The sequence below is a fragment of the Falco biarmicus genome, chromosome 3 (genome assembly GCF_023638135.1).
Source record: "Falco biarmicus isolate bFalBia1 chromosome 3, bFalBia1.pri, whole genome shotgun sequence".
In the NCBI taxonomy this organism is placed as follows: Eukaryota; Metazoa; Chordata; class Aves; order Falconiformes; family Falconidae; genus Falco; species Falco biarmicus.
Window position 1 is genome coordinate 62,404,924 of NC_079290.1, and position 17,089 is coordinate 62,422,012.

Here is a 17,089-nt window from a genome sequence, read left to right on the forward strand (position 1 = left end):
CTCAACCCTTCTGGAAGATTCAGGTAGACAAACACAGTCTACATTTTCATTGAGTTTCAGCATTTTGCCACCATTGCAGTAATCTGTATTTTTCCCTTGTTTCATTATTGTTCAGTGTATTTCATGGTTCAAACACAGTCTGAACAATTTGCCCATCAATTGAATACATTATTGAATTAATACTTCTCATGAGGATAAGCTTTGAACTAGGTATTCAGTGTAGCTTAGTAAGAAGCAAATCATTTTTAGTATACATACAGAACACCCCCTGTTTAATTAGCATTGAATATCTAATGTTACCCAAGTTACCTGCAAAAATCTGCCATTTCTTGTTGATTTATTTATGTAAATCATGGCTTCTAAATGTCTATGGTTATGCATATCTGTAGCTGCAGCTATTTACAAGGTCAATCCTACCTGTAAAATAGATCGCTGTATTAAAAATACATAGTGTAGCCAGAGAGAAAGAAAATGTCTTTCGTTGTTTAGCCAGTATAATTTGTACTAAAAATTGGAAAATATTTATAAAAATTGTTATCCCCAAAACTGACCTTCTGCTTTCACGACATTCCATATATACTCTTCAAAATAATGCTCTAGAATGGATTTGTATTTATCAATCCTATAGGAATACAGAACAAAATTAAGATTTTTGAAAATATTTTTTAAGATCCTGGGGAATTTTAACAAGATAACCATGGGTGAAGAGATCCTGGAGTTTAAGTTAGCAACCTAAAAAGCTGTGCAGTGGCCTTGCAAAAATTTAATTCTGTGTGGTCTGATGTTTACTGGATTTGTGCATGTTTCAGTATTCTATGGGACCCCTGCCACTCTGGTGATAATTCCACAATGTTCTGGTCTCGGTAATGATACCAAGTCTTCAGCTGGCTTAATATGTGCTCTTAAGTAAAGGTAACTCCAGGGGCCTTCAGCTTCAAGAAGCAGAAGCACAGTAGGCTGCTGTTGCATGCCACTCCTAGCTTCACAACTGGGAGGTTTTCAGGTTTGTGTTGCTGATTTAAAAAGAGTTCAAAAATTTGCCATGTGATGGCACCAAAAAAGAAGGTAAGAATTTGTGGGACAGCTGCCCGGCAGACTGCAGTGCTGTCAGCAGCACAGATGAGCTGCACAGTGATGTGCAAATGATAATAGCTTGTGCAAATGATGATAGCATCAGTGGCTCTTACATAGTACTAATATAGTGACCCTGTAATAGTATCCATAACTTTTTTTAATCTTTATTTCTAATTTGTAGTTCATATTGGACCAGACCACAGAACTTCCGTTTTTATTTATTTATTTTAGCGATCTATGTGCAGACTTTCCCAGGTTTCTTGGTACTCCGTAAGTCTATAGACCACTGAGATGTGAAACTTCCCATGGCAGAGTGTCTGATCCTTGGGTTTTTTCCTGGCTTTTTCCACAGAGGATAAGTACAGCGAGCGGAGATGGCAGGCATTATTGCTACCCACACTTTACATGTGCAGTGGACACAGAAAATATCCGCAGAGTGTTCAACGACTGTCGAGACATCATTCAAAGGATGCATCTCCGCCAGTACGAACTCTTGTGAGGGGAATCACCGTGGAACCTGTGGTTTTAAATTCTTTGCTCCTTACTCTTTCTCGTGATACTACCCCACACAGGGTGGAAGAATATACTATAGAAATGTCAGTCTCTTCACTTTGTTTACTTTAATTATTTAACCTTAAAGCTGATTTGAAGCAAGTTTGGGTTGTTTTTCCTTCATGCTTTTTGGGACTATTTTTGTGCTTTATTTTGACATGCCACTTCTTCGTCATTCCACTAAGCCCTTTGGCTACCTCTGTTCCCTTAGGTTTTGGTTTTTTAACTGAACATGACCTGCTAAATTTTTTCCAGCAGGTTAACGTCAGTTCAAACTGGTATGTCAGCTGGATGACACTAAAGTCATACCTATCCCTCTGTGTGGGTTTCCTTTTTAACATGACATTGAAGAGTACTTGATGGGTGAAAAAAAAGATTAATGCACTTTGTATCAGGTTATTAAATACTGTTGAGGAAGTAGACACACAATGTAGCAGCACCACAATATTTATTACTCTGTCACAGTTTTTAGCGTTTCTGAGTTGCAGGTCAACTGATAAAGTGACCTCCTCTTTTAAGCCGTTACTGGCACAGGAAGTAGAGTAGATAATGAGAGGAACAGTGAAGACAAAGCAATTTTTCTGGGGTTTTGGAGCTAAGTGTCTCTGCACACCTCAGGCATTTGAATTACAGCTACTTTTCAGCCTGTTGCATCTAGGCAGAAAATCTACCACCCTCACTTACGTTATTTGTGCTGTCCACAAATGATCCTTTTAGTTCAGATCATTCTTGGACAACAGTCCTCTCCCTATATATATTTTTTTGTTTTACTGCTGGTTTATTATATTGTACAGACTGTAAAATGTAATATTATTTTGTACAACTTTATTGAAGAAAAATACTTGTAGAAGATCTTTGTGCCTTGATTATGGCTGTACCTGTAAAATGAGCTAAGATGTAAGTATGTTTTTGATTGCGCTGTACAGCTTGATGTCAACCTTACCTGCAGCAGTGACTGGAGGTAAGAACTTTATCTGTAGAGTTTAGGGGTTTTTTTCTGGTTTATATAAAAATGCTCTTTAGTATAAAAATTATAAATTATGCAAATTAACCACTTACCTTTCCAAGTAAGGTATTACAGTCACCGGATGTTGCAGCAAACATGCCTTTCTCTTTTGAAGTCTCAGCTTTAAAACATTGGAATTCATTCAAGTGTCCAAATTGCAACCTGGTGTTGTTTTAATGGGAACCAAGGATTATTTTTCTTTTTCCTTTATATTTAGAAAATATGTTTGGTAATTCTTTGGTCATTCATAGAACTTCACAATTGCACAGACCAATTGTGAATGTGTAAAGCACCATTATATAGAGCTCTTCAATCTTTGTACCAACAGCGGCTTTCATTGTGCAAGTAAATAGCAAGAAAAAAGGTGTATAAAACCCTTGTGTCTGGCCTAAGAGAATTACAAGATGACATTTTTATTTCTCTTTTAATAAAGAGACACATTAGAAAATTGTTTTATTTTAAATATTGTAGAATCAAAATGTGTGAATATTTCTCAAACTTGAATAATTTATGCAAATGACATTCTCAAAAGAAGTTGTGGTACAGTACAATATATAAAAAGCAAGAATTGCTGTAGCAATAAGGCATGTCCTTTTTAGTAACTATAACACTGCTTTATATTTTATACATAGGTGTTTTATGTCTGTGACTATATACTTTTCCTGTGTCCAAGATAACCTGTACAAATGTCTAAAATTACAGTTGCAATAACAGAAACCTAGAGAAGCGTTAGACTACATTACTTTATAGAGTGTTTTACCACACTTTGGGCCATTCCCCCCACTTCATTTTAAATTTAAAGAGAGATTAAGAGCCAACACATTCCCCACATTGGCATATAAATCAGCAAGTGTGATTAACTTCTTACTATAAGCATCGGTATTGGTTCTAAACCCCAGTCAGTCATCTACAGACTTAATTGAGAAATTGTGTCTATTTGACAGTAAACAATCCCATTTTCAATACTATAATATGACCATTTCCTCTTCCCAGAAATGTGTCTGCTTTGAGATCTGTATGTTCAATTTAGTCATCAGAGACTGCCCAGAAAGTGAAAGGCTGGGTGGAATAAGCTAATAATACACAAAATGCCCAAATGCAAAGATTCTCTTGCTTCCCATGCCAAAGAAAGTAATAGAGCGAATAACAAAAGCTAAGTCTTTTTTCTTTAAAACAACCCCCAGCCCAGGAGTTCCGGTTGGAGCTCCCAGCCTCTGCAGGAATGTCAGCAGGAAAACTGGTCCTGGTGTGGAATAGTCCCTCTGGTTTTTCGGGGGCAGGTGCGGAGAAGCAGTAGGTTTGTCACAGCTTCCCTCACACATGGCACACGAGGACGCTGAGCTCAGACTTTACGTTCTCCGTGCTGCCATCCCAGCGGGTGCCTGTGGCCCAGCTCCGGGGTGCACCGCCACGTGGCTGGCAGCCTCCGCCTCCCCACGGAGGAGCTAGTGCAGCTCGGAATGTGACGCTACAGTAAAGTTAACAGAACTCAGTGGCCCTGCAGGAGTCTGAAATAAGGCGCGTTCCTGTCCCTCTCTGTCCGCAGACTGAGGGCCAAGGCATAGGATAATGTTACTGCAGCTGTATTTGACCTTCCTTCTTGCAGAAGATCGGCAACTGGAGGGCCCCTCACCACACAGATCTCTGGGATGCAATAGGGCCCTCTTTTTTTAAGCTCATCATAGCACATCTTTTTAAAAATAGCAGCTTGAGGTGTCGCCCTATTTTTTTTTTAAGCAGGTTTCAAGTGTGTATCAGCAAACTGGATCCACAAGCTTCTCCCCATTGTTGTCTGGTAGACGATAACTGCAAACTGTAGTCAGCTAACGATTCAATGTGTCAGGAACTGGAAGATTTCTTGTCCCAAACCACAGTCCCTTACATATGGCATCCTAAAAAGGTTACGGAAATCCACATCTGTCAGTGCTGATGTATCTAGTTTCTGCCTGACCCTAACAAACAGAAGTATGACATTAGAAGGGCCATGCAGCAATAAAACAGAGAAACATTTCCAGTTTGCAGGACTGAGCCTCCGCCAGGGTAAGACACTAGTGCAGATAAGTGATGAGGCTATAGGATTTACATAATGTACAGTTACACTTTTAATATACGTATTTGATACAAAAATTATAGCAGGAAAAGGACTCATTTGATTGTCGAATACAGTATTTTTGTACAGCATGAAACGTTCATTTCAGTTAATTATTTATCCTGTAGTAGTCATATCAGCTGTATAGGACTTCTATGGTATGTGTAAATGCAACCTGCCTTCAGACTAGCAATCAAATTAGGTCATTTGCTGGCATGAATATAGTCTGATGTTTGACTGTTCTCAGCTTTGGTATTTCAGTGACTGAATGCAGATGTCTGGCTCTTCATACTGCTTTATGCTTACTGATTAAACGCTGAGCAAAATAAAATGGTGGAGTGAGAAGCTGAAAATGAGCTAGTATCAGGATTACAAGCAGAGCACCTGCTGCACAGTATATAGTAAAGACTCTGCTCTCGTACGGAAGGAAGCATTTTTGGAGGGAGAAGTCAGCTGGTGTTATGCTGCCCTGGAAAAGAAATGAAGACTGTCACTTTGCTGTTACAGTGGGTTCTGAATCAGGAGTAAACACCACAACTGTCAGATCTCCAATTTCTAAATTCTGTGTTGGGTGGCAAGGGTTGGGGCCAGTTTCCTAGTACCAGTGCCTTCTCCAGGGGGCCGAAGAGTCCATAACCTTGCGGTGCTGGGCACTAACTGGAATACTCACCAGGCTAATGTTAGCCCAGAGGCCAATCTTCCCTATGTTCCATCTAGCGTAAACAGAGAGCTGGGCTCCTCATCTGATCTGCCTTCAAGAGAAGCCTAACTTCAGCTGCTGTAAATCCACACGGAAGGAGCCTTCCCAAGCTAAAGTTAGGCTTTGTGAATGTGCCCCGTCCTCCCCCCGAGCCCTCCTCCTACCCAGTACATGCTGCAAAAAACACGTTGGCTACTCCAAATTACGAACGTGAACTTCAGCAGCAGAGAACTTCACTGGGTTTTGGCTTGACTTTGCAGTTCAAATTAAAGTTTACAATGGACCGAGGCTGAGTTAAAACAGTAGTGAAGACGATGCAGCTTTAATTAGCCAACCTCTTGTTTTGCAGTGAAGATGCACTGTCTGGCATGTGCAGAGAGCATGTGTAGTTTGAAGGCAGCTACTCTCAGGAATACGGAATAAACAGAACTACTTTCAACAAGAAATATTAACAGTTGCATAAAATGAATTTAGAAGTTTGGGGTTGTCTGTGTATTAAGCAGCCTAAACTCAACAGCAGTAAAAAATACATGAAAGATTTCCCCGCCCCACCCCCCGCCCCCCAAGTCACAGACTACTCTGTAAACAGATTGTAGGTTTTGCTTCTTACTCCAAGTTTCTAGGAGTTCTGTTTTATTTTTGAACTGGGGAACTAATTGATTTACCTCTAAGGATATACTGAGCACTGGAACTGCCTGCAAGAGCATAACCAACACGCTGAATAAAATGTGAATTGGAAAGGAGGCGGCAGACTATTGGCATGTGACAAATGTTTTCACTGTGTGAAGGGGTTAATGCACAAGTTTGAAAACCACGATCACCATGCAAGAGAGTTTGAGGTGGACACAGTCTTGTTTTCATAGTTGGTAAATCAACCAAGCCAAACTAGTCTTTCTACTGTTCAGTGCACAATACTGATTATTTTTACAAGTCAATAGTTTACAATGCACCCTCTTTATAAGAAAATGTTAGATGCTTGTACCCAGATACTAATCAGATGTTTTAACAGCATTGCTTTGTACCACACAGAACATGTGGCTCCCACAGATGTACTTTATAAAGTGGATGCAGTGTACTGAGTGGGTTGGGTGGGTAGGCAATTTTTTTATTTTTTGTTTTTACAGGTAGAATCAGTTTTAAAATATAGCTGACTGCCATGTTGATTTATTTATGAAAGTTATCTGAGAAAAATAAAAAAAATTAAAAACTTACCATGATGAAACTAGGATTGTTTCTATTCCTCCAACTGAATGACGGGACACTGATTTCTGGAATGTTCCCCATGTGCAGCACTTCACAAGCACTATGCGTATGCCCACTGAGAATCAAACGGGGATGAAACCACCATATCAGCTAGAACAGAAAATGATGAGGTGCAAAAATTAAGTCATAACTAGAAAGAACTTGAGCTTAAACCCCTTTTTTTCCCACCTTCTAGCAGAATGAAATTATGACGATTCTGATATCCTTCGAAAGCATAAGACAAGTTGATACTGTAACAGTTATACCCCTTTGGCCCTCATCCCAAATACTGGACTTTTTTTTTTTTTTTCCTTGGCCATATGGATCAGAAAAATAAAGGCAATAGCATCCTGTTGACATCATAAATAGAAAAAACCCTGGGTTTAGTAAAGCAATGCAGTTTTCTTGTCTGAGGGAGACTTTTGCACTGCCAGTGTTGAGTGAGGACATTTGTGCAGAAGGAAACAAATACTGACCATTAGATTTTTACGGAATACTTTGACTTTACATTTTCTTGTAGTTGCTAAGTCAGCAAAAGCAGTGCTTTCAAAGTGTTGGAAAATCATGGCTTTCTACTAGGTTTGTCAGTAACCTACACGGTATGTAATGCTACAAAATGCTAAACTGGAGGTAACAGCACTGCAGCAGACTTAAGAGCGCCAGGACTTGCGGCCTGTACCTGGGAAACCCAGCAGCAGCAAGGCCGTAATCGCGATGATCCTCAGGGGAGCAGCTCTAGCAAGCAGCATCTCAAAGGCCACATTAAAGCGGGAGCAGCTGTGGTCTGTTTGTCTCAGCTAACGCTCCTTCCAAATCTTTTTTAATCTATATCTATCTACATTTGTGTCCCACTCACACTGATACTCAAGTTCCCAATAAATCAAACCTTTTGTGATGCTTCTTGAGACAGTACATCATACTTTTCTTTAAACGGGATGTTCTTCTCCTCTACAGGAGCAGAATCTTCTCCAGTGCATTCAGCATCACTTTTCCGATAGAGGGGGTAATGCTGTGAGAAATTCAAAGCAAGGATCAGTTGTTAATGTCCAGCCTTTCTGGAACAGTAACAAATACTCTAAGAACATGTCAACATGTTGCCTTACCCCACCTCTAACACACCTGTAAAAGGATGGGTTCTGAAGCTGGAAGCTTTTCCACATCACTGCATCTTTTGTTGGAATAACTTGGTTTCTGTGAATAAAATCAACCCATACATGTTGTCTTCACCTATGTGTACCACAGGAGTGGGGAAGGGAATTAAACAATAGCTAGGTTTTGAGGGGTTGGGGGGGTTGTTGTTTTGGTTTCTTTGTCAAAAGCAGTAGCAGCTCCGAGTACAGTGTTTAAATACTGTCCACTGTATTAACTTTTAAGAGCCTCTGCTGTGGATAGAAGAGGAAATGCCTTAATTCCCCTTTCTGTATATCCTGTAAATACGGTTGCACTCTTCCTGAATGCCGAAAGCAACAGCAGAATCTCACTGCACAAACAAGAGAAAGAGATTTAGGGCAGCCCGAGAGACAGCAGTTAGAGTCTGGTGATTTTTCCACTGGGAGCTGGTTCCCTGATTGACTGCCAACCCAGTTGGCCATGCTGCCTACCATGTTTCCAGTCAGCCTATGAAAAAGAGGAATGAAATGAAATACAAGAAGCAATTGGATTTGATGAAAAAAATACAACTAAAACATTACTAGGCTATCAAGACAGGACGCCAGTAGAATCAGAAAACTACAAGAATAGGCTAGCTTGAAGGATATAGACCAGCAATATGCATAAATGCAGGGATTATGTATCTCAAGTCAAACGGAGGGTTACAGAAACTTCTGCCGTTCCTTGGAACAGAGGAAATGACACCCTCTGTCTGTTGGCAGCCTGAGGAAGTTAACACCATTCACACAAAGCAACACAGTTAACAGTTAAGTAAAACGGTAAGAGGCAAACGAGGAGAAGGAAGATTTCCTAGCAAGTTGCAATATGAAATTGGAAGCAGACTTTTTCAGGAGAGCCTTAGTTATATCCTGTCACTGCAGTATCAGTATTCCCATTGCAGCAGCCAAGTTGCTGGCTATAATCGGATCTTTAATAAACTCTCACCTGCTGGGAGCAATTCAGTTTGTGAGAAAGTGCCACAAGCTTTGCCTCCGAGGTACGGCAGACAGCACAGCCATCACCCTCCAGGGCTACGCTGTTCACTAGGACAAAGCTGGAAAATACCAGGGAGTGGGCAAAGAGAAGGGAAGTGGGGAGGACAGGAAAGAACTTGTTATTCGTGCACACATGTGGGATAAACCTTATTTTATAAAGCCCAAGTATTTCAAAGTCTTCCAAAGACTCAACAAAACAGCAGAATGTAACGGCTTCTGAAATCACATGCTCTAAAAATCCTCTTCTGGGTATCCATAGTGTAGCTGTTTCTCTACCTGGTAGGCTCCTTTATAGTCAGTTGTTAATCAGGTTGCACAATATACCGTATGCTATGCTTCATGTTTACACTTCAAGATTTTTTGTATATCATAGCAGTATTAAGTGGTATTCTAGTGGAATGTTAGAAGCCCACTAAGCTGAATTCTGACTGAAAGTAGAACCTGCTTCTCTCCCTGAACACATTTTAAACCTCAGAGACATAATTTTAGACATTCAGCTTCTTCAGAGCAACTGAAAAGCAAAACAGCATTGCATTTGGCTGGCTACCCTGAACAAACAGTTTTGTACTTTGCGATCTCTCATGCAGAAAATGGGATTTTATTTGTAATAGAAAAAGATTTCCCGGTAGATTTCAAATCAACTTCGAACTTCTGTCACAAGATTCATACCATTTTAGTCATTCATTCAGGACTCAAGAGATACATTCCCAGTTCAATTCAGTACATTTTACAGACAGAAATGAGCTGAATGCCTCTACTTAAGAGATACTCATCAAAACAAACAACAAAAAAATTAATTCTTTTTAAGCTGCGTTTTAAACTACAGATTTGTTGTAAAATAAGTTTATCTAGCAATGTTTTATTAATAATGCAACTCATTTCAGTTAATGAATATGATACCAGGCATACAATCTGCAACAGCATGCAAGAATTCTGCTGTGCTTTTTTTTATCAAAGGGGAAATGGAGATACTCCTTAATAACTATTTTTTAAAGCAGCTGAAATACATATCTAGAAGACCCCACGTCTGCATGATAAACAATAGCATTATACTAAACATTCATTAAGCTTGTAAATCATCCTAAAAAAGACACACCGTTTCTAGACCTGTTCAGAATGTTTTTAATGTTTGCTTAATTAAAGGAAACAAGCACAAACCTGTAGGTTTTGAATCTTACATTTACATGAATGATTATAACCTGATGGAATACATGCCAAACAGAGTGGCAATAGGTATTCCCTTCATTTATATGAGGTTTAAAGACAAATGCTTTGCCACAAGCCCACTATCACTTTCCCTCATTGGGTTCCTGCATGGTATCTAAAAGTAACAGAAAGGGTACACGGCAGGACAGCTACAGACACACACCACTGTGAGGACAGCTCTACAACAAGATCTACTCTGAGCCAAAACCTGCTTGTGCATTATTACCCCACCCTGTGGAAAACTGTGGACAAGCAGCTGCTATGTTCCCATATCCCTCAAAAAAGAGTTAAGTTCTGCAGAATAAAGTTATTAAGATTAATTAAACTCTTTACTTGTAAGCACAGAGGGGGTTGATTTGTGTTTCTTTACTGAATCCTATTCTGTTGTGTTTACAGCCATGGGTCATTACCAGCTGCAAGGAAGTAAAAAGGCAAACCAGAGAATTTGATTCTGACGCCACAGTACTTTTCCATTTAAAAGGAAATTGTTGCAATTTACCTAGCTCAAAGTACAGCTCCCACTCAATATCAAACTACAGGTTTGTACAAAGTGTTTTGTGTTTAACATATCATAAGCTAGACACAAAGTAAAAATTAAAAAAATCTAAAAAAAATGTTTTAAGTTAAGCATTCCTATAATATTTCATTAGAAATTCCACTTCCAGTTCTCAGTTTTCATTATTCTGGTCTTCTAACTCAGTAATCACTACTGTAAACATTGGGGGGGGATCGAGTATACTCACTTGATTCCTTTTCGAGTTATCAGCTTTCCTGAAGTAAAGTTGAAAACTTTCTCAAATCGATTTACCTTGTAAGTAGTCATTCTGTGTCAAGAGGAAAAATACAACTGAAGTAAGAAATTGGCATTGTAAATCACCTGACACAGTTGCTTTACAGGTTGCAGGCAATTCATGCAGCTTGCTGCTCCATTATCTAGCTCACATACCCATTCAAACTCACAGGGGTGCTCTGACACCCATCGTGTACTCTGACCCAGTGCCACCAGTGTAAGCACAACCATCCTACAGAAGTACAGCAGAGCGGGGGCACTCACACTCTTTTGTGCTGAGGTAGCAGGAAAGGGAATATGCTCAGACTAAACGCTTTTCAGATAAGGAGGCCCACCACAAGGAAAAGCAGCTTCAAGTCTTCCCGGCCAATGCAGAAAGATGAGCTCTGAACAACTTCACATATGCTCAGAGAAGCATAAAAGTATCCCGAAACCTGCTCTAAAATTTATTCCTAGGGTGCACTGTGTGCAGATGGATACCGTTTAAGGTCTTGCTCTAAATTACAATCCCTTCTAATTTGGTTATGATCAAAAACTTTCTGTGTGACCACACAAGAGGTCAATCAGAAAACCAGTTACTGTACGCATGCTGACATTTCATTCTTGACACTTGCGTACTTTCACAGACAAGACTTACTCATAATGAAATCCAATGTCATGATTCCCAACAATAACCACTAGCTCAGTAGAAACTGGATACTTAAACATTTTCCGAAATCTCCTGACATCACCTGCCCATGCCTGCATGAGAACACAAATGGAGAAATTAATGCTGTTTGACAGTATCAAAGGGGACTGGTATTGTGATGGGTTTGCATGGCAAGGCTTTGGTAGCAGGGGCGCTGCTGGGGTGGCTTCTGTGAGAAGCTGCTAGAAGCTTCCCCTGTGTCCAATGGAGGCAATGCCAGCTGGCTTCGAGATGGACCTGCTGCTGGCCGAGGCTGAGTCCATCAGCGATGGTGGTGGTGCCTCTGGGGTAACACATTTAAAGAGGGGAAAGAAACTTGCACAGCAGCAACTGCAGTGGAAGAGAGGAGTGAGACTATGTGAGAGGCAGAGCCCCGCAGCCCCCAGGTCAGTGCAGGAGGGGCAGGGGGGCTCCAGGCGCCGGAGCAGAGATTCCCCTGCAGCCCGTGGTGAAGCCCACGGTGGGGCAGGCTGTGCCCCTCAGCCCGTGGGGTCCGTGGTGGAGCAGATCCCCACCTGCAGCCCGTGGGGGTCCGTGGTGGAGCAGATCCCCACCTGCAGCCCGTGGGGGTCCATGGTGGAGCAGATCCCCACCTGCAGCCCGTGGGGGTCCGTGGTGGAGCAGATCCCCACCTGCAGCCCGTGGAGGACCCCACGCCGGAGCAGGTGGGTGCCCAAAGGAGGCTGTGACCCCGTGGGAAGCCCAGGCTGGGGCAGGGTCCTGGCAGGGCCTGTGACCCCGCGGGGAGAGGAGCCCAGGCTGGGGCAGGGTCCTGGCAGCGCCTGTGACCCCGCGGGGACCCAGGCTGGGGCAGGGTCCTGGCAGGGCCTGTGACCCCGCGGGGACCCAGGCTGGGGCAGGCTGTGGAGAACTGCAGCCCGTGGGCAGGGCTGACACCGGAGCAGCTGATGGAGGACTGTCTCCCGCGGGAGGGACCCCAGGCTGGAGCAGGGCAGTGTGAGGAGCCTCCCCCTGCGAGGCAGGAGCGGCAGAGACAGCGTGTGATGGACTGACCGCAGCCCCCGCTCCCGTCCCCCTGCGCTGCTGGGCGGGGGGGACAGAAATCGGGGGTGAAGCTGAGCCTGGGGGGAAGGGAGGGGTGGCGGGAAGGTGCTTTTAAGATTTGGGTTTATTTCTCATTACCCTACTCTGATTTGATTGGTAATAAACTACACTAATTTCCCCAAGTCCGGTCTGTTTTGCCCGTGACGGTAATTGCTGAGCGATCTCGCTGTCCTTATCCCGACCCAGGAGCCTGTCACTGCATCTTCCCTCCCCTGCCCAGCTGAGGAGCGGGGTGACAGAGCGGCTTTGGTGGGCACCTGGCACCCAGCCAGGGTCAACCCACCACAAGTACATAATACAGAAGCACAGACTGAGACATTTACATTTTTTTAAGTTTTATATGAGGGGCAAAAGTGTCAAGATACTACCAAAAATGAAGAACCACAACATTTAAATTTGTACCTAAAACACTAGAAACTTCTACCAGCATGACACCTGTAGTAACACTAAACAAAGCCTTGCATACCTAGTCTTTCTTCTGTCATCCATTTCCTTCAACAAATCCTCATTTTTTGAAATAAAAGAGCTGTTGATGCCATACCTGAGGTGAGCTCCATTTTCCTTCATCAAAGACATCCCCCAGAATAAAAACAATATCTGGCTGCAATAACCATACGGCAGTTTGGAAAGATCTCTCCATTTGCCATTCCCTGAAAGGAAAACACAGACTCATTCATCACCGCCTAACTTCTGAATCCTCAACTCTGAACACACAAACACAGCCTGGCAGGAATGGGAAGATGGCTCCAACACACAGAAAGCACTAATATGAAATTCAAATTAAATATCTAGAAATCAGGTTTAAGTACAGTAGGTATATCTTACCTGGTGGGTAATTCCACCACAAAACAATCAGGACCAACTCATGCAAGAAGAAAAACCAGCTTGTTTATTTTTCATTACAATTCCATTAAACAGTAATTAATTAGAACGGTGAATTATTGCATGTTTTACTACACTATTGTTTCTGCAGCAAAAGTTTCTGATTTTTGTATCATGGCGGAATTGGTACTTTCAGCATTCTGATTTTTCTTCTTTTGGACTAATAGAAATATGGTTTTGTAGGCAGAAGATTGAATTATCTTTGCCTTTAAATGTGATTTTGCTTCCGATTCTTCTACTACAGAGACAAACTACCAGCTTCCTCATCTCTGTAATTAAAGATATTAACTATTGGGACAGCCAAGTTATCTGGCTCATTTTTAAGGCATTCTATAAAATCGTTACATACTGGAAAAGACTTATCTGACCCACCAAAAATGCTCAGGCATCTACACCCACATAGTACCTGAGCATTCAAGACTGCACTGCCTCAGTAAGTCCCATTCTTTAACCTTTCAATACTGTTTTATTACCCGGCACAGATCCAGACAGGCAAGTCAGAGGCAGCATGTGTGCTTCTTAAAAGTACAACATTGGTTTTACACTCCTCTCCCGTTAGCTACTATTAAAAACTCTAAAACCAGGATAAGAGATTATTCAAAAAAATTATTACCTTCTCAGCTTATCCAGCCAATGTCCTTTGATTTCACCAAGTAGGTGAGTATCAGCTAAAATTATGGCTTTTAGGACTGAAGTCGAAGTCTCTTTTCCACCCATGTGAGCTCCACCTTTCACTTCTGGCCATCGACATTGAAAAATTACCACATAATAAATCAAAAATTCGCAAAATATTAACACCGAGGTCACAAAGCACACAAGTTTCAGCAGGAAACAGAGCCTCTTCTTCAAAGGAAGATTCTTCACAGTGGTCGAGCTAGAACTCAGCATTGCAGTACCAGCATCAGACACTTCCACGATGGCTCAATTCTCCTCTCTCAGGCGAAGTCAGTAGGGGCTAGGTCAAAGGATTGCGTTGGGCTTTGTATCAGTACCAAATCCCTGTGGAGAAAATACAAAATATTCATTAAGCCAGCATTCCTTGTGAAAAGCTATCATGTAAGGCCTACAGTGTTAGCTTCTTGTCACCCTGAAAGATTTGGAAATATTTAATTGACCTAAAAAGCAAAGTTGGTCTTCTCCTTCAGGAATGCAAACAGCCATGCTGCTGAGCATAGAACCGCACTCTCTCCTACCAGGACCAAGGCAACCAGCGTAAAGCTTGGTGTATGGTGCTTTTTTAAAAACTATACAGTGAAAACACTGTGAGTAGGGGTTAAAGGTAAGTAAAGACGGAGTTTAGCCTGAACAGAAGGAAGAAAAAAAATCCACTAGGATCCATATCACCCTGGCCACTGCAACGCCACATGCAACCACCTTCTGGCACAAGTCACATAACATGACTATGCCAGATCAATGCAATTACCACCTTTAATACAGCTCAACTTTATAATCTCCAAGAACCAAAAGCAATTTACTATCCCTGAACAAGTTTACCAGAGCTTTCCAGGAACACAGATACGTGACTAGGTAACCAATGCTGCTAACAAGGGGAAAACAAGAAACATCAACAAAACAAGCCTCAGAAACGAACTGTGCTACAGCTGATGAGAAATGTGGGAAAATGAGCTTGAATTGCTAAGTTTACTGTATTTACTGATTTCTTCCAACTCGGATATTCTGTAACCCAAACAGGGAACTCACCCCTTCTGAAACCACAATATTATTTTCTGCTATTAGAAAGGCTAATACAAAACACATGTCTTCACTTCGATAAGCCACAATTGTAATAGGGCTCAATGACTGTTTCACTTCTTTGGAGGCATTTAACAGAAACTCGTTATTGCTGCTGTAAGGAGGAAATACCCAGCCTTTCATAGTTCTGTCTTCTACAGTCCTTGGCAGAAACACTTCTCCACTGTAAGTGCCCACAAGAAACAAGTATCCCACCTGAGAGTACAGAGACACTAGCCCTCACTTTCAAGTAAAATCACCCAGGTTCCACGTGCAACCCTCAAGGTTTCAGTCTGAAGAGTAGGGCATGTCTGAAAGACCCACTTTTTAAAGGTAAACAGCGTAGTATGGTCACAGTAAAAGGGCCTCCATGAGAGGTATAAACACGTTACCTCACAAGCTCATGAACAAACTTCTAGAGAAATCCACGAAGAAAAGTCTTGTCCCCCACTCAAGAACGGGACAGCAATTTTGCTTCCTACAATAGAAAAACTCTAACATAGGACAAACGTCCAGATACTGGCAATTACTGAACACAGCACTCAGTGATTAGGAGCCAACATTCAGGTGAATTCACTAAAACCAATTAGAACTGGGAATACTCAGTATCTTTGAATATTTAGACCCTAAATAGTAACACTGGGACAAAATTACAGAACCACAAATAATTACAGTTTATCTTCTCTAAAACCCTGGTCTCAGTCACATGCAGGACACGAAACAAAACCTAAATTGCTTTACTGTCTTATGCCCTAGCCAATCTGATTGATGTCTCATGGAAATCAAATCTGTCGTGTAATTATCTTATTTTTCCAACCAAAACCTCTATTTGATAATAGCCACTTATTTTCAAACACGAACTTCCCCATATCACCACTACAAAGTACTTATTCAAGACAAAGAACCATTAGGCTGCTTCGTGTAACATTTCCAATATGCATTATTTAGCATGACTAATACTTAACTGCACGCAATCCAGTTCTATCTAAACTTAGTTTAGCAGGAGAAAGCCACTACTGGCCAGACATCGCAATTTCACAATACAGAGGAACTACACATAAAGGGTGATTAACTTGTTTAGTGTTCATCTCATCTGCACTTTAACTAGCAATAAAAATCAACAAGAACTTGTTTTTACATCTCACAAGGAAAGATTAAAACAGAAACATCTGTTCAACAGACTCAGCAACAATGACAAGAGACAGGTAAATTCTTAACTAAGCACAAATTCATATGGCCTTATCCTGCACAAACTGCACCTACCCCAGAATCTGACAGTAGACTTTGGTATTCCTAGATAAGTCTCCTCTTCCAAGAAAAATAGTACTAATTTGAACAGGAAATACCAGCAAGTTGCTTAACTTGCATAAGGTCTGTCAAAAACAACAACAACAAAAGAAACCTCTATGACTATTCTTATTCGCAACCTACACTAAGGCTAAAACAAATAAAACCTGCCATTTTGCTGCCAATATCTACGCATTTTATAGAAGCTTTTCGTTACATTATTTTTCACACACCAAATTTCTTTTGAAGCTGTTGAAACAGCTAGAGTTGCAGCAAAAAGCCAGTATTACAGATCACTGGGGGAAAAAAAAAAATCAGATCTTCAGAAGAAAAATGATCAAATAGAAAAAACACCAAACCTGCAATTACTAGAAAAGAAAAATCTTCAAGGCAAAACTGACATTTTCAAAAGTCACAAATGGCAACTGACATAATGAAAACCACAGTGCCGGCCATCTCTACACACGTTCCCTGCCCCAGCATCTCTGCTGCTAGCTGTTACTATTTGGGGAGTTTGTGCTGCAGGTGTGGAAGATGCCAGAGGTCTCCCATCTGCACCCTATTTTTCCGGCTTTCCTGATAGTGAAAGAAAAAAGAAAGAAAAAAAAAAAAAGAAAAGAAAATCACAGGAAA

At 41.4% G+C, this 17,089-nt stretch overlaps 2 protein-coding genes across 8 annotated transcripts in view; one reads left to right on the forward strand and one right to left on the reverse strand.

The window, feature by feature from the left end:
- The window catches only part of GNAL (G protein subunit alpha L), a 195,745-nt gene extending 192,392 nt beyond the window's left edge, over window positions 1-3,353 (forward strand). For all 3 annotated transcript variants that reach the window (XM_056331881.1, XM_056331882.1, XM_056331883.1), the window contains exon 12: window positions 1,427-3,353. In XM_056331881.1, coding sequence (XP_056187856.1) covers window positions 1,427-1,573 — 147 coding nt within the window. In that variant the 3' untranslated portion in view covers window positions 1,574-3,353. The remainder of the gene's footprint in view (window positions 1-1,426) is intronic.
- A 1,363-nt stretch (window positions 3,354-4,716) lies between these two features.
- MPPE1 (metallophosphoesterase 1) overlaps window positions 4,717-17,089 on the reverse strand; it is a 32,760-nt gene continuing 20,387 nt past the window's right edge. For all 5 annotated transcript variants that reach the window (XM_056331887.1, XM_056331886.1, XM_056331885.1 and 2 more), the window contains 9 exons: window positions 14,052-14,437; window positions 13,098-13,206; window positions 11,441-11,544; window positions 10,757-10,837; window positions 8,758-8,866; window positions 7,783-7,854; window positions 7,550-7,672; window positions 6,634-6,774; window positions 4,717-5,190 (listed from right to left, as the gene is read on the reverse strand). In XM_056331887.1, coding sequence (XP_056187862.1) covers window positions 5,008-5,190; window positions 6,634-6,774; window positions 7,550-7,672; window positions 7,783-7,854; window positions 8,758-8,866; window positions 10,757-10,837; window positions 11,441-11,544; window positions 13,098-13,206; window positions 14,052-14,326 — 1,197 coding nt within the window. In that variant the 5' untranslated portion in view covers window positions 14,327-14,437 and the 3' untranslated portion in view covers window positions 4,717-5,007. The remainder of the gene's footprint in view (window positions 5,191-6,633; window positions 6,775-7,549; window positions 7,673-7,782; window positions 7,855-8,757; window positions 8,867-10,756; window positions 10,838-11,440; window positions 11,545-13,097; window positions 13,207-14,051; window positions 14,438-17,089) is intronic.